A 17,608-nucleotide genomic window follows, 5' to 3' on the forward strand; every position below is an offset into this window, starting at 1 on the left:
CTGTTGAATGTTTTTAAGATTTATGCTGTTTACCAAAGACCCTTGCCTGTGTTGTGCGTCAGTCCTTCTTCCTTTCCTGGCTTCTACTAGTCTTAGACTGCGCCACCCTTTTTTATACAAACTCAGAGAAACATTAGAAGGAATGATAGGGTGAGACAGTTCAGTGGGAAACTACAGTGCTGACCACTGGGAAAATAAATTTTCCAGTGAAGATTGTCTATTTCTTCAGCTGATTCCTCTGCTAAGAGTACCTGGAACCTGACTTCAGTATGAGGATTTTTATTGGTAGCTGCTGTAGCATTTCTGGCTTTTGATATACTACAATTCTTTCTTTATGAAATTCAGAGGTGCACCAGCACTGTAAGCCCAGTTTAATCATCTGGTTGAGAGAGGGGAAAGCTATTTAGCCAAAGGAGTCTGTAAAGAATGCAAATACCTCGGTAGGCCTTCATGTCTTACAGTGTGCTTGAGCTGATGAGAGACTCCACTATGAAACTGGCTGATAGCCCCTGCTGGAAAATAATATAAAATCCAAGAGACAGAAGGAAGAAATAATACAGAATACTGTTTGCTCCGTCCCAAAGAACTAGGGAAATGTCCTGGCAGGACATTAACGTTCTTTTTAGTAAATATGCCGGCGAAGCATTACAATGGAATTCCTCAAAAGGCCAGCAGCAGCAGTTAGATGTATTTAGGCCATATTCAGCCTGAAGACTTTAATAAGAGAATAATATTGAGAAATATTCCAGTCTGAGAAAGAGCATATGTTTGTTGTCCGTCCAGTTTCCCTTCTACATAACTTTTAGCTTTTTAGCATCTACTATTCACTCATCTTGCCACCATGAATCATCCTGTCTGTCATCCACCCACCTAGGCCTCCTAGAGCTCTCTTGCCCTTTTTCCGAACTATTCCCCTTGTTGATAAGTCGAGTGCTTGAACCCCGTTGGTCTTGTGATCCTACAGATTGTTTTCCAGATTCTCTGTTACAGCATTCTATCTGCTGAACAATGAACACTGATCCTGTCTGTGGTATCAGAATATTTTCTGTATATTCACATCATTGTCATTTCTCTATCTGTTGTACGTTTATACACAAAGCCACACATTCCTCCATTACACATGGACTTAGTGTGGGGTATATGTGTGTTTCTATGTGTGTGTAGAGAGTAAACCGCTCTTTCTTTCCACAAATTCATTTGTGGAGTCAAGTCATTAAATCTAAGGTAATATTTAGATTTAGACATGAAAAAAAAATGAGAGGTAATGTAACTACATATAATTACACGTGCTCCATGAGACAATGTGTACATGGAACCTCCTGTGTGGTTGTCAAAGTTGGCACAATAAAATTAACTCACTCACGACAGCAAAATTCCGAGTTAAAACGCCAGTTAGGTGTTTGGTCCCTCAGTTCTTTTATAAAGCAGTTGAACTGTTGCTGTATTTCCAGTTCAGATTAGAGAAACCAAGTCCTTGTGTGGTCATACTCTAACTGGCAGGAATCTGGTACAAATGTCAGTAGGGGGGTGGTCAAGTAAAATGAGGGAAAATGAGAAGCCAATTTTGATTAGTATTACACAGGGTTTCCCCAGGAATCCTCAGTATATCAGGAGCGTAATGCCAACTTTGATTTTTTTCTTTTTCGCTTGTATTTTTGGATGGTTTGTCCTAGGTTTACCATTCAGAGTGCATGGCAGTTTCCCAGTGGGACCATCCACAGCATGGAGCTGTGCCCGTGTAACGTACTGCTGCCCTTTCCTCCCCACGGATCTGTTCACTCTGTTTACGCATGTCTTCTGCAGAAATACTCCACAGCAAAGCCCAGCTACCACTATGCATGTTAAACAGACAATCCGAAGGCTGAACAAGTACCAGTTCACTTGGTGGCGTAGTGTTTTGCCTGTTCCCAGAACACGAAAGAGCTGGTTGGCATCTAACTACGCACAAGCAGCTGAGGGTCGCAGAAGGCTGATGGTTCCATACTGCATGGCTTCCTGCTTTGTTACGTGCGCTCAGTAACTCTGGTGCAGTCAGATAACAGTTCTGACAACCTGTTTACTGAGAAAGAGGGAATTACGCTAGTGGTTACCGTTGCAGGTATGCTGGTGTGATGACGACATGGCTGTCTTTAGGTTGCATCGTATGTAGGGCCTGGTTCAGATCATGTGCTGGGGTAATTTAAGGAGGGCCCTTATCTAAGTCAAGAATATAATGATATATGCAAATATAAATAACTGTGGTTATTTAAATATCTCTTTCTCTGGAGGTGAGCAGAAAACAATGCTTTTACGTCTGTATTTGTCCAGAGAGTGTATTTTCAAGATAAGATTTCTGCATTTATTTGAAAACGTTTTTAATTGATCTTTCACCTCTGAAAACTTTTTCTGATACATGTGTGAATTTGGAGACAGATACTGAATCCTCAGTACGTATTTGTGCTGATCTAATTGATGGTGGTAGATGACTTCCTCACTCTTAATCGAATGCAAGCAGAGCATGAAAACAAGGCAGTCACTGAGGTGTGAGATGATGTGGTTTTCCACTAATGAGGAGATAATTGTGCATGTCAGAAAATCACCTGCCTGTTGCCCTGCAGCTGTGATCAGAAACACATTCTCTGTGATCTCCACAGCTCTCAGATTTTCAGAATCTGACTGTACTACAGGATATGTTCACAGATCATTCAGCATGCTGAAGGCCAAGTCTTTTTTCCTTCCGTTCCTTCGGATCTCTTTAAAGAAAGATTGCTCGAGTTCTTTCTGTCTTGGTTTTTAGGTAAGGATGTGTGTCCTTGAAAATTCTGCATGTGTCCAGAGAGATAACTCCTCCAAGCCTGTTTTTGAGTGGATAGGACTGAGATTTAGCATGCTCCTGCTGTGGCTGCTTTCTCGGTCTGGATTCGGATGTGCTTGCAATATTGGGCGTGCATTCCACTTACAGTTTGTATCAGAAGCAGTAACTGATGTGCTGTAGTAAAGATAAAAGGCATGTTTGGGGGACTCAGGGTTCAAATCCTCACTGATGTAAATTAGCGAAGATCTTTGGAGGCAGTCAAAGTGTGCTGATTTACATCAACTGAGGATGTGCCTGCTTCTCTGCTGGAGGCATTCCAGCTCATCTTTGTGTTGAATGGTTGTTGCTCTGGATCTCCTAATTACTGTGGTTGTGAGGGAAACATGTTGTGCTCGGTGATGCTACCTTTGCTTGTGGCCTGGATTCAGTCTCCAAAGAAGAAATACCCATTTCTTTTCTCTGTTCTTAGAGCTCTCTAATGCAAGGCACACAAACTGTTTTGTAGCAGATGTTAGCTGTCTTTTGGTTTATTTGGGGGTTTATTATCAGGAAATTTTAACTTGTAATTTACCTCTGTTTAGCACATCTAGTCACACCATCTGGAGAATCAAACAATGAAACATCCTTTAATTCTACCAGTCCTGCACCTACAGAGCTAACTTATTTAACAAACCCCAGCGCTGATTCTCCTGCTCTGCTTTCGGTGCCCACTGACCTTCCCATCTCAGAAGCCACTGGTGCTCTTCATGACCTTAATGTAACACACAGGACTTTCAGTAGTTTCACGCTGTCTTGGGCAGCACAGGATGAGGTATTTGATCAGTTCTTTATCACTCTGAAAGACCTGTCCAGTTTAAATAACACACAGGAAATCTTTTTGCCGGGAAACCGCCGAGAAACAGAAATTACCAATCTCACAGCTGGCACACAATACCAGATTAACCTCCGTGGAAGCACTCAAGGTCAGCTCTCTTGGTCCCTGGAAGCCCTAGCTGCTACAGGTATTTTCTATGGATTCAGTAGCCATATGTTCTTTTTCTGCTTTGAAATACAGAACTTCATTTTCATACTACTGTTCCGTTGCAGAAATGCTAGGCTTTGTGAGTGATGCCTTTGGCCTTTTTCTTTCTTTCTTTCTTTCTTCCCTTTGCACGGGATAAAACTCTTATTGCTATGGAATGAGAGCCTTGAGCAGTGCAGCATGGACAATGCCCCATGCAGCTTTTAAGATGATGTAGCATCAATTTTCTCTTTTCAAGTTGCATGCAAAGAGAGACATTGATGCATCTGCTATTTACAAGGCACATGAAAATAGCAAGATGCTACAGGCATTTGTCTGGATTGTGGCTCAAGCACAAGAAAGATCGCAAGGCGGTTTCAGTTTGCAGCATTGGCATGGAAGTGGTGATGTCAGAGAAAAAAAAAGATTGTAACACATTGGGAGTATACCTTTCTGAAAACATCCACCTCTTATCCCTATTACACGAATTTATCGAGGAAACAGGCCTATAGCCACAGGGCTCAGTTCAGTAATGATCGAAGTGCCAGTGTGTAAGTTCATACTTGGAGAACCTAGCTGGAGAATAATGACCGGACCCGTTCATCACCCCAAACCAAATTCACAACGTGAGATAAAATATAGAAACACACAGATTATTTCACACCTACTGCAAGGCTAGCGCAGTCTCATCTCTCAATGGTTTGTTCTCTCTTTTTTTTTTTTTTTTTTTGAGTAAGAAACATCATCCCTTGATATCATTTGCCATGACATTGTCGTTGTTTTGTTGTATATGTTGGATGCTTTATGGATGAGGCTTTTGGAGGTCTCCAACAGTCCAAGTTGGTGCATGATTTTGTATGAGAATTCCTTGGTCCCTCGAGAGCATGATGGGGTTGCGTGCGCTTCCATTTCAGCCATGCATGAGAAACAAATGGGAGGAAAAGGGACTCTGCATCTTGGAGGCAAATGAAACTGAGCACTCTTCAGAGAAATCTGGATTGCTTTTAAACTGTGATGATTACTGCACTACTTATTATAACCAAGCTTTTTCTTAAAAGATTTTACCTTACTATAACTTTTGGGTTAGCTTCATTTTCTTTTTAAGGAAATGTGTTGGGTTTATTTGTTTTTGTTGCCACCAAAAGATCATTATTTCTGATATAACCAGTTCCTTTTCTGTCCTGCTTTGTCTTTTTCAGCTAAACAGTGCTATTTTGACAGGATTCATATTTTGCCTCAATGTTTCTCATTTCTGTTCCTGATAAAGCAAACCAGCTCTGGATTCATGCTTTTTTTTTTTTTTTTGTTAAACTTCATTGTGTTACTTCATAAACAATCTCTTCCTTTCTAACAGGATGCGAAAAGCTCGTCAAAACTTTTGTGTTCCCGAGTAGTAGCAATTTACTCTCACTGAAAATAAGTGTGATCTATGAGTCCTCAACCTCTGAAAATACAACCCCAGCTACCTACATAAGGCCATGAAGCAGTCATACAATAAGCACACTGTTTTTACAGGGGAACAATTTGTATAATTAATGTTGCTAAGCCTAATTTTAATTTATTCCAGGACCCCTTTCCCTTCTGCCTTAAAATATGCATAAAGCTTAAAGTTGAAGTTTAAAACTGACAAATCAGATCCATTTCCCTTCTGCATCATCTCTGACAAAGTCTTAGTCACACAGATTGGGATTGTTCTTGTTCAAATACTTGTGTATCAACAATGCAAGTACATAAGAAAAGTGCTAGAAAGTCATCACAGTCCACAGGTCAATGACAGATCATACAGCAAGATTTTCCATGTAGGAAAAACCTGGTATTACTCTCTTATTTTCCCATATGACTGCTAATTTTGAGGAATCAGTTGTATTTCCTCTGTAACAGAGGACTTTCTATTCTTGCTGAGAAAATGACCTAAACTTTCAGATTTAACAGCATCAGAGAGCTAGTTCTGGTGATTCCCAACTTCCTTGGCCATCCAGGTGATGGCTTATGAGAATACTGATGTCTGTGAATGCAGATTTCAATTTGACATTAATGTCAGTAATTCTGCAAATCCAAGCTTCTCTGCCCCTAGGAAGGTTGTGTGGACAGAGCAGTGTAGTATAAGGAAGCAAACCCATTAAACTGAAGACATGCAGACATGGAGGAATTTTCCCCTTCTTTATTGTTTTGGATTAGAAATAGTTTGGAAGAATAAATAGCATCCTTCATGTGGACACAATTAAAAGCATAAACATCTCAATCTCTGCTACACTAAATTCAGTGTATTCCCACCCTTACAAGAGGCATTATTTCAGTGTTCACAGTCACTTCATAACAGCAAACACCGAGTTATTAATAGTGCAGTAAAGTGGTTATAGTAACACTTACTTGTCTCACAGAGAGTTGGCGAAACACTTGCACCTGTAAGATGGTCTATGCGCTGCTTTCTGTAAGCAGTTTTTTAGTATTAATGTAGTTATTATTTATTATTACAGTTCTTTTCTTACTGTTCTGTTTTGCCACATCTCTGAAAAAACTTTACATGTTACCTGAGGCAGCTGAGAATGTAAATGTGTGTGTGTGGGTGCATCTCCGTGTCACTGATGAAATGCATTAACACGGAACATCATTAATACCTTATCACCGCGGGTCTGTAATCTGAGTAACCGATTGACTCTCTGTCCTTATTCAGAGGAGGAACCTAAGCTTGGAAAATTATCAGTATCAGAGACTGGCTGGGACAGTTTCCAGCTCACCTGGACAGCAGACGATGGGGCCTATGAGAACTTTGTCATTCAGGTGCAGGAGGCTGACAATCCCGAAGAAACCCGGAATATCACAGTCCCAGGAGGACTGCGCTTTATGAAGGTCACAGGCCTCAAGGCCAACACACCTTATAACATCACACTTCACGGTGTGATTCAAGGCTACAGGACCCAACCCCTTTCTGTTGAAACCATGACAGGTATCTTTTCAAGTCGCTCATCCAGTCTCATGGCTCCCTTTCTTTGCAAACAGCGAGGAGAGCCAGAGCTATTGCAACTGCTCGGCAAAGCTTGCTCACTTGGTTGGCTTTGCATGGGGTGCACTGAACTCATTAAAGCTTGGCTGAACATCTCTGGCATGGAAATGTCTCACAATCAGACTTTCCAATGCGTCTCAGTGCCCACATGGAGCCCTTTGCTTTTAGGAATGCTTTTTTCCCCCCACCTCAGAATGGCTTGTTTTGTTCCCTCTACTCACTTTTCTGCTGGTTGACACTAACAGCAAAGCCCAACTGGCTGTTGTACATGCTCGGGAAAGCCCAGGTTGCCTTGAAACGTTCTAAAAAACTGTTCTTTATAGTGCCGATAATCTAAGCCTGATAGCATGTTTAGTTTTTACCCTTCAGAAGCTATATCTGAAAATTCTGCACCAGCTTCTGTGTAAATACAAACTCAGGGGTGTAGTGTGTGCATCTGTCTCGAGCGCAAGGACAGACGCCTTCTATATGTTCTCATATAGGAAAGAAGACAAGTGAATTCCTATAGTACCATACATTAAGCCACACGAGTTTGTTAAAAAGTCTGAGTGGTCTGAAAAAGATATAATGCAAGAAGACCAAATTCAGCAGAACTACCCTGGCATAAAACTGACCTGAAGGAAGGAAAGTAAGCCCCACATTATCAGAAGGTTGCATGAAACTAATCAAGAGCCACAAAAATAATTTTCTGGCTGGTCTTGTGAAAGACTACAGTTTTAAATGAGAGCTTATAATGAGCTTTGACTGTGAGAAGCAAATACATACTTATGTCTGTCCTGTGTGGCTCACTGACTCTTCCAGATGTTAACATCATTGGCAACGAACAGGGTATAAATTAATTGTCAATAATGGGGAACTAGTGGCTGTTCCTTCAGATAATTTATTGTAGACAATATCTGCTGCCTCTGGGCTTCCTCACAGACCTTTGCAACCTCCTGTGATTGTGAGATGGCCAGCACTTGCTCATATTTACTTTCTCCAAGCACGTATTACCCAGCATAGAAGGGAATAAAAGTGCACATAAGAACTAAACAGAATTAAAATGTTAAACACAATAGAGCTTGCTTGTTTCAGTAATGCTTTAAGGAGCCTGGCTTAAGTAGAAATGTGTCTGGCACAAGGCGCTGGGCTGTGTCCCGCTGCAGGCTGGAAGTCCTGTGCTTTGAGAGTCCCGAGTGTGAGCTGGTAGCAGATTGCCGATTGAAAACAGACAAATGTGGCCAGGCAAAGGAGGCTGTGCAGGAACAAACAAGAAAACAGACATCATCGGTGTCCTGCCTAAATATGCAATGTGCTGTCTTTTTACTAACTAAGTGCAAACAGCAGAAGATGCCCTGCTGAGGTTTTCCCTTCCCTTTCTGGGTCATGCTCAGCATCCAGCTTTTCAAAATTTCCCCTTCTGGGGACTTCCAATTGTCAGAATTTTCTGAGCCTTCCTGTAACATGTCAGGGATGTCTACAGAGAGGAAGAAACCCCAAGGCAGCTATCACTGCTTTGCATTTTGGCTCCAGCTTCAAAATTACATGCCAGCTTTCATAAGCTTAAGCTGAAAGGGAAAGTAGAAGAGCAAAAAAACCACAGCCTTTTCCTTTGGATGAAGAAGTAGCTCTAGTTTTAGCTGCTCCTAAAACTGGCAGCTGACTTTTCCAAATGCCCTGGGGGCTTTCGGACAAGTTCTTTTGCATCTGCCTTCATGCTCACATCTCAAAGACACACAGCTGCTCCTGGAGGTAAAAGGAAATAGCCGTAGCTTTAAAGCTTGTTTTCCTTTTTATTTTTTTCTTTCTTTTTTCTTTTTTAACATTTTGCGATGCTTTCATTTGATTACTTCTGCTTGTAGCAAGCTTTTATTCAAACCCTTTTCTCCAACGGCAGCTCAGAGTGCTGCTAGCATGAGCAGCGAGAAGCACAGCATTTCTGAGCAGGAGGAGGTGCAGGGCTGTCCCCTTCTGACCAATGTTGTTTCCCTCCTCAGGAGTGCACCCCGAAGTTGTTGAGCTAACCGTTTCCGACATTACTCCTGAAAGCTTCAACCTTTCTTGGACAACCGCCGATGGGGACTTCGACATCTTTACTATTGAAATTATTGATTCTAACAGGTTGCTGGACCCCATGGAGTTCAACATCTCAGGCAATTCAAGAACTGCTCATATCTCAGGGCTTTCCCCCAGCACTGATTTTATTGTCTACCTCTATGGGATCGCTCATGGTTTCCGCACACGGGCAATAAGTGCTGCAGCTAAAACAGGTATATAAAACCTACCTCAGTGCTAACTTCCCTTTTTTCTAACTCTTTCTTACAGGTTGTGCCCCTTTCCCTGCCCTCAGCCAACCCATCAGGCTACCCATTACCAAATCCTCTACCTCATTGTTTGACACCTTCTAAGGAAGACCTGCCAGAAACATTTTGAACTGTGAATGTTAATCCACCATCACATCCAGCAAAGCCTGTCAATCACATTGTGATGTGATTTTATTCACACCATGTTTACTTTTCATCAGACATTAAGGTTACGGCAACCTCTGACACAGATGAGGAGAAAAACAAATTTCCCAAGAACAAAGCAGGAGGTTATTCATTATGTTGGCCTCGCAACGTGTGTTTGCATCTGTCACACAGCACAGAGGAGACACTGTTTCTCTCAGACAAGCTGATTTCTAGATACAGTTTTTATCTTGATTCTCTAAATAGATTTCAGGCACATTTCAGTCTGTGACAGTGGACTCCTACAAGGCAGCAGCATTGTTTGAATTCCGCTTCAGAATTCAGTTTACATGGGATGAGAAACTAAAAGTCGATTTGACTTGATGTTGGTGAATGAAGTAGATAGGCATTTCGTTGTTGGCACATTGTGCATCTCAAGGTTTTACAGTCAACAGTTTTTTCAAAAAAGAAAGGAAAGTCAAATGTTAGATGTGTTTTAGCCAATTGCAGTAAGAAAGTGGAAGGAGAGGACTAGAACAGGGAAGCAGAAGGTGCATTCTCATAGTAGGCAGATAATAGCTCACGTTGTGATCATTTAATATCTCTGCATAATTTTTCCTGCTGTCATGATCTTAGGAAAAGTTGTCATAGCAATAGAGTAACGTGGTCAATGACATTAGGATATGAAATTTCAGTGATCAGATAATACAGAGTTACAGTTTCTAGCATCAGCAGATGGTGAATAACCTCACTGAATCATGGGTAACATGGGCAAGGTGACTGCAGGGGTTGTGGTATGGAAAACGTTGAGAAACACAAGGCTAGATGATTTGTGTGACCTGTGGCTCATATGAACTCAGACTTCTATATTATTTTATTGTGTTGCTTTGTATTTTAATAATTGCAATACATTTCCATTTGTTTTTCTTCCTGTAGTAGAGGAACCTCTGCTTAGCAAACTCACTGTATCAAATGCTACCTCAGACAGCATGTCACTCACGTGGGAAGCACAGGACAATGCTTTTGACCAATTTATTCTAGAAGTCAGAAACTCTGACTTCCCTTTGGACTCCCTGGTGCACACAGTGCCAGGGGCCTCTCGGCACTATGTAGTCACCAACCTCAAAGCTGCCACTAATTACACTGTCCAACTCCATGGTGTAATTGATGGGCAAGGTGGTCAGACCTTGACAGCACTGGCAACCACAGGTATTTCAGTTTCACCTTCCAGGTTTGCTTTTTTTCTCTTCTTTTTTTTTTGCTTGTCCACCGAACTGCTCTAAAGCATGACTCCAACTCATCATTGTTCCTTTGGCAAATTATAGGGAGTCCGCTATGAGGGGAGGCTGAAATGAGCTGGGCTTGAGAGTGCTTGGAAAAAGAGATATCTGAGACAATGGAAAAGGCTGAAAAAGTGCCCTCAGCATTAAGGGAGCCAGTAGTAAACCGTGATTGGTTTCCTTATATATACACTTATCTGCAAGTTTTGTGTATATATAATTGACTTGCTCCAGGTGGTTAATATTTTTCACAGAGTATCTTTGCACTTGATCTGGCTTAAAGTTATTGCTCATCATCCTCACTTGCTTCGTTGTGAGTGGGAGGCCTTCATGTCTTTATCAGCCTGGAGAGGCACCTGCATGCCATTTCACTTCTTCGTTCTTAAAACCAAATGTTTTCTAAGATACTTGCATCTCTTGTGGGAGTTACATGGAGCATGCTAAATGACCAACCAAAACTGCATGGAGTGGTCTGGCCACCTTGTGCTGGTTCTGATGTTCTTCTCTGTCTAGCATTTTTGTGTTCCCAGCAGAGAGCAGGGCTCAAAAAGCAAGTTTCCTCTTTCTTGATGGTCAGCCCAGCACGCTGTCACTTGCGTTGCTACCTTTGAGTCTCCAAGATCTGTCTTGTTTCACTTGATGTCAAAGATTTTCCTATGGTGATTCCAGGATGGCAGAAGATCACTAAGACTTGCCTGAAGAGATAATTTCAACTTACTTTGCATGTAGTGTTCTTTGGAGTCTAGGTGTCATGCTGTGAATGTGTCTGACTGGATGCAAGTGGCATGTGAAGGAATGTGGCCAGTTCAGGATGAGACTGGAAAGGATCAGTTTGCCCTCTCTGATCTGCATGCGGGGCTGATAGCTCCATGCTCAGTTTCACTGGGTTCTGCACCCAAGCCTGTTTGTTTTGTGGATATTTTCTCATCTCCTCCCCTGTTTTCATAAGTACCATGCTTACATGGTGGCATCTTCACTGTCAACCATGAAGGCATTGGCGGTCACTGGTTGACAGCATGACAACAGCATGTGTCCTTAATCGGGGCCACTTGGATTCACCTGTTCCCAGACATTTCCAGAGAAGAAGGTGGGCTATTATTTGCAATGAGGGACAGGAGTAAAAGTTGGAACATCTTGCAGCAGTTCATGTTTTAGTGAAGGAAAGGTTTTCCTTCTTTCACTGTTCTCTTTGTCGGTGGGATACATCTTTCTTACTTTTCTACCAGCATGAATCACGTACATAGTTATTTTTCTGTATCTCACTGGCTGCATTTCCCAAGGTGTTCTTGGTTTATACTCAATTGGCAAGAGAAAAAAACAGAAAATCAGCCCTGAAAGGAGACACAGGATTCTCTGACCACTTGACTGCTGGGTCATGTTTGTGCTCTAATGAATCTTTAATGATTTTATGCTAAATGGAATAGCTTTAAAATAGGACGGGTGAGGAGCTCTCCTCCTCCTATAGCCTGAAGGTCAAGTTTCTCCCCTGGCAAGGGAGAGATGTGATTTTCAATTTCCTTTAGCAGAAAAAGAAAATCTTTGCTTCTTAAAGAAGTCCCCAGACTGCTGAACAGTCAGAAAGGAGAGCAACAGCAGTGTTGTGGGGTTTTTTTTGTTCAGTCTGTTAGATATTCTCTGATTATGCCTAATCAGAGGATGAGGAACACCTTATCTGTGGAGTCCAAGGAGGTTTTGGCCCGAGATTAGTGCTGAGATAGTCACTGTTAGGAATAAAACCCTTCATAAACTTCAGGGTCCAAAAATAAAAGTATCTGGAACTCCAAGCAACAGAAACACTAAACAGAAGCTGAATCGAACGTTCAAGGATGTCTATTTTGGACTCAACTAATTCCTGCCTGAATCCTACTTCATCTACTTTGGGATCACTGTGGATTTGTATTCCCATCAAATTCCCATTGTGGAGTTCCTACAGTTTCTATGGTTTTACCACAGGATTGCATGCTGTTGATGCTTCTATAAATCAGGACCACATTTAATTAGGAAAACTGAGAGTTTTTAAGAAAATTGAATGAAAAAATAAATTAAGAGTCAGCACTAATTTCAGTGGCTTCTTTCCAAAACCTTACAAAATAGCTTTTGCAATGCTCCTTTTTTTTTTTTTTTTCAGTCACTGCAAAACAAGGCTAAAACGTTGAGCCTTATCTTTAAGCACCTCTGAATCTCCACTGCTAATTCCCCCCGCTCCCCAGAGTAATGCCATCTCTTCACCTGTGTTCCTTTCTCCTTCAGAAGCTGAGCCACAGCTGGACACGCTCACACTCACAAATGTTACTCCCGACAGCTTCAACCTCTCGTGGACCACCAGAGATGGGCCTTTTGCCAAGTTTGTCATACACGTTAGAGATTCCTATGCAGCACACGAACCCCAGGAGCTTACGGTGTCGGGAGGTGCTCGCAGCGCTCACATCTCAGGCCTGCTAGATTACACTGGCTATGACATTAACATTAAGGGGACCACCAGTGCGGGTGTTCACACAGAGCCCCTCACTGCTTTTGTCATGACAGGTACCTGCTTAAAGCTTTGCAGTCTATTTATTGGCTTATAAAAATATATCGTCCTGCATGGATCAAAAGAAAGACTCTACAACACTGAATATCTTGTCCAGCATCAATGGTTTTGTTTGCAAGCTTAGTGCAAGGATGGGTCAGACCAGTCATGTTGACCTTAAAAAAAATTTTTCTAGGAGGTGTGCTATTTTAAAGTGAGTTGAGAGCCTTCTGGAGTCTTTCTCCCATGTCTAATAATCTTCTTTAACTCCTGAAGTTTGAGAGGGAAATTTGCCTAACACACAGTAGTTGCATCTGAAGGATCTGGAGAGGACCAGATTTTAGAACACCTCCTGTCCTCTCGTGTCTTCTCAACACATCCCTTATGTCTGAATATTTTGGCCAGATTTTGACTGGGATCAGTTGTACATCACATGCCTTCTAGATGATCAAATAAATGCCAGAGTTCACCTTCTATGTATTATGTGGCCAGGATATGCTGCTAGGTCTTGACACACAGACATATGGGTGCCCTAAACAGAGAAATTGAGACTTTTCCTTTTTCTCCTCACTTCATCAACATGCAGTGGGAACACCAGTTGCAGCAGCAGGATCCCTCACAGCATCTGGGCTGTCAGTTTCTGTGAAAGACGGTGTCCACGATCATTTTCCTTAAGAAAAACGGTTGCATTTTGCACCAGCTCTGACCTGCCTCCTGTTGACATTTAGTCACATAGTTAGAAGCAAGGAACTGTTGGCTTTCAAAACCCTGGTCTTTGGCTCCACCAGAGCACAAATGCTTCCTTTTTGAGAATAGGGTACGGACATTGATGTTTTGAAAGGAAGCTTCCCACAGCTAGGTAAACACCTGGCACTCTCTACAGCAGAAGGATGTGCCAACACTTCCGATAAACCTGCTGGGTTTAGAGTGGTGGTGTCACTCAACACCTATCCCAGGAAAACAATGTCAGCATTTTGGCCTCATTATTTGCTTACCCGCCTTCCCGAAGACCAAACCAAAATGCAGACCTTTGGGATTGCTTGATTAGAAGCAGGTAAGCTGCAAGAATGTCTCCAAACTGAGTAAATTTGAGCTGAATCTCTGGCACCCAAGTGTGTAAATATCCAAACACAAGGACTTCCAAATTATAAAACTTTAGGAGGGAATTTTTATGCCAAATTCTAACAGAACATCAATTTCTGTAGTTGTGAAATGTCAAAATCAAACCTCAAAGCCTTTCCCAGATAAAGTTCTGTGTTTAACTAACTGGTATTTTCTTAAGTGAGTGGAATTTGAGTGACTGGAAGATTGAAGGAGTCAGCTCCTGAGCCAACAACACAAGCTTTGACAAATAGTTTAGAGAAATATTAGCAAAGCCTGGGATCCAGGATCAAGGCCAGGGCTTAGCAGAGCCAGTTGATCTTTCTATTTGACTTGTCAGATCTTGAGTGAGCAAAAATACACTGAGAAACTATCTGGTGAAAATTTAGCCTTTTTTTTGTTTGTTTCCAGAAACTTGGTGGGAAAGTTTTAAGGAGTTGATCCACAAACTGTAAACTTTGACAAAGTTTACAGTGAAAAAAAAAAAAGACCCCTCACTGGAATTTCTTTAAGTTGTCAACATATATCCCACTAGCAGCTGCCTGTAAAGCTCTTTGGACGGATTATTGCTCTGTTCTGCTGTCATTAGCCCCTTCCCTGAGCCAGTGCAAACTCTGGCTTCTCTCCCCCCCCGATCCAAAAAAGAATCTTGCAATACACTGGCTATGACCCTGAGTGATTAATGTCCTGCTTCTGACAGCCCTGGCATCTCTGACCCCTCCGCCATTGAAAAGAAAAGCTGGAGATATTCATGTGAAGTAGAGAGGTGAAGAAGCAAAATGCAGGAGTTGTGAATGCCAAAGTTGAGGTTTGTCCCTAAAGCACTGATGGTGGAGACAAGTGGAAGGAAATGAAAGCTTTTTGCATAGTATTTCTAAAACAGCTTTGGTTATAGCTGCCTTACAGTGCATGTGTAACAGAAGAAATGTGCTTACACAGCCAGCTTGGAAGGAATTTCAATGGAGCTTGTGAGACGAAGTGCTGAGACACCCTTGATGAAAATTCACATCTAACTTCTGGAGGCTCCATTGAAAATCTTAGTCTTGTGGTCCTGGCTATGCACTTCTATTAAATCCATACTTTGGGGGAAAATGTGTTATATTTGGTGGAATCTGTGACACTTTCTAATTTGCAATGTTTTTTACTTCTTTTTTTTTTGTGTGTTTTTGCACCTTCCCTTCTTTTAGAGGCCATGCCCCCACTGGAAAACCTAACTGTCTCTGATATTAACCCTTATGGGTTCACAGTGTCGTGGATGGCATCGGAGAATGCCTTTGACAACTTTCTAGTAGTCGTGGTGGATTCTGGCAAGCTGCTGGACCCACAGGAGTTCCTCCTTACGGGAGCCCAGCGGCAACTGAAGCTTAAAGGCCTTATTACTGGCATTGGCTATGAGGTTATGCTTTATGGTTTTGCCAAGGGGCACCAAACAAAGCCCCTAAACACTGTGGCTGTTACAGGTATTTTAATGTGAACAAATTGTTCTCTTCCACCCTTTTTTTCTTGCTTTTCTTCTCACATGGACGATGTTTCATGCAATCCATTTGCAAAGCAAACCTTGGCTTTTGCATCCTTTTCTGCATCGTGGCTACACGTAACTCCTCATGACTGATAGGTTCACCAGTGAAATTCTGTTCCTTTTAACTTGATGTTTCCCTTTTGTCCTTATGAGGGATGCTGTAGAGGCGCATGACGTGGGTTGAGGGGTTGAAGTTTCTAGTATGGTCATGCAGGTACTTCTAACTGACATCTTTAAAGAAAAATGGCTGCATGTGGGAGTTTGTCTTGTTAAGAGCTGCTGGGCACATTAGCATTCTCCAGCTTGCTAAGTGTCAGGATCTTCAGGAAGAGTCATGGATTTCTTGCCCATGGCCTTCTTTCTTTCACTCTTTGCGTGGGTTCCACCCAAAGACCGTTGAGTGTGATCATTGCCACCCAAAAAGTTGGCCTCTCTCTCCAGAAAACCTTAGCTCATGTTTTCAGCCTCATCATGGCTGCTTTTTTCCAGCAGCACTTGAGCTTTCTTTAAAAATAATTGCAAACTGACTCTCTAGCCCCATAATCACCAGGTCTTATCTGCATGATGCTGTCTATGCAGCAGTAAAGCTGGGCGTTACCTGATTGGAGTTTCGTTAGAAAATAAATGGGAATGTTTTTCTGAAGAAGTGCATTGGAGATGCTGTAAGATAGTAACTCCAGTAGCATTTCTGTGGCTAGTGATGCCTGACCATACTGAGCTAAAGATATTTTGCAGGTAATTAATAACTTACAGGTCTTGGGATCCTCCTGAACGTGTTCTTCCACTAAAGACAGTGGGTCTTGCATTTGGATTTAAGTGTGCTGTTTAAGGGATATGACTTTTCATGATTTCCCTTTGCTGCTTCAGCATTTGTTTGCTACTGAAATAAAGGATTAATCTGATCAGAAGCATCATAGATGCCAGAAGTGCATGAAATAAGGGGTTTGCATGAAGAAAAAGACTCTTTCAAGTGGCTTCTGTGTTGTCCTCCTAACCGAGAGAGACTTGACGATATTACAGGCATGCCTGCAGTTCCGTAACAAGCTTGTTTGTGTCATACATAAAAGTTTCACATAGGTGGAAAGGGAGAAATGCACATGAAGCTTACTGTTAGCATGTGTAACTTTGCATGTCGGAGGCAAACGGTGTATGTCCATGCAGTGGATTAGCTGTCAAAGAGTGAAAGTTTGAATTGGCCTGCACACACTCATATATATCTTCCCCAGTATACAGATAATGCTAACAGTCGTCTTTTTTTTTTTTTTTTTTTTTTCCCAATAGCTTACAGATTGTTTCCCTTTCTTTGAACTGTGGTTGGATTCTTGCAGTGTGCTATATCCAGGCAGGTCTCTAATGAACTGATTAAAAAATCATTTTTTTTTCCCTACTGCTATCTTCTCCTTTTTTAGAAGCAGAACCCGAGGTCGACAACCTTCTGGTTTCAGATGCTACTCCAGATGGCTTCCGTCTGTCCTGGACTGCGGATGATGGGGTTTTCGACAGTTTTGTTCTAAAAATCAGGGATACCAAAAGGAAATCTGACCCGCTGGAACTAATAGTACCAGGCCATGAGCGTACCCAGGATATAACAGGGCTGAAAGAGGGTACTGAGTATGAAATTGAGCTCTATGGATTTAGCAGCGGACGACGTTCCCAACCCGTAAATGCAGTAGCAACCACAGGTATTGTCTTTGCATTAGGAAAAGTGTAACATGTTCATGCCTGTTTCTTTCAGCATCTCTCCTTTTCACAGCCAGCCTGAGCTGTTACTGAGGTCTCTGGACTTTCAGACTGGATCCTGCATGTTTCTTATCCAAGTGACTGGTTCAATGCGGTGTCGTTACTTATAATCAACCACTTCAGATTCCTTAGCTTCATCACTATCTATTTAATACGGTTTTATTTAATTACTTTCTTGATCTGGAATTAGGCAGCAGAGTCTAGCAATTTAAGTACTGGCTTTGAGGGCCAAGAA

The 17,608-nt window shown here is 42.0% G+C and overlaps 2 protein-coding genes across 5 annotated transcripts in view; both read left to right on the top strand.

Moving 5' to 3' along the window:
- The window catches only part of TNC (tenascin C), a 70,518-nt gene that overhangs the window by 37,733 nt on the left and 15,177 nt on the right, over positions 1-17,608 (top strand). Inside the window, exons 11-14 of one of the 4 annotated variants that reach the window (XM_086763722.1) lie at positions 3,376-3,795; positions 6,469-6,741; positions 8,775-9,047; positions 17,043-17,315. The exons of 1 other annotated variant lie outside the window; for it this stretch is intronic. In XM_086763722.1, the coding sequence (XP_086619848.1) occupies positions 3,376-3,795; positions 6,469-6,741; positions 8,775-9,047; positions 17,043-17,315 (1,239 nt within the window). The remainder of the gene's footprint in view (positions 1-3,375; positions 3,796-6,468; positions 6,742-8,774; positions 9,048-17,042; positions 17,316-17,608) is intronic. 2 more of the 4 variants (XM_086763719.1, XM_086763720.1) reach the window with 2 other exon arrangements.
- On the top strand, positions 9,983-15,588 carry LOC147598258 (tenascin-like). The gene is made up of 4 exons (XM_086763823.1): positions 9,983-9,986; positions 10,161-10,433; positions 12,755-13,030; positions 15,302-15,588. Exons 1-4 carry the CDS (start codon positions 9,983-9,985, stop codon positions 15,586-15,588), a joined length of 840 nt encoding a protein of 279 aa, XP_086619949.1.

This window comes from Chlamydotis macqueenii, chromosome 20 (assembly GCF_036417535.1).
Source record: "Chlamydotis macqueenii isolate bChlMac1 chromosome 20, bChlMac1.mat, whole genome shotgun sequence".
Classification (NCBI taxonomy): Eukaryota; Metazoa; Chordata; class Aves; order Otidiformes; family Otididae; genus Chlamydotis; species Chlamydotis macqueenii.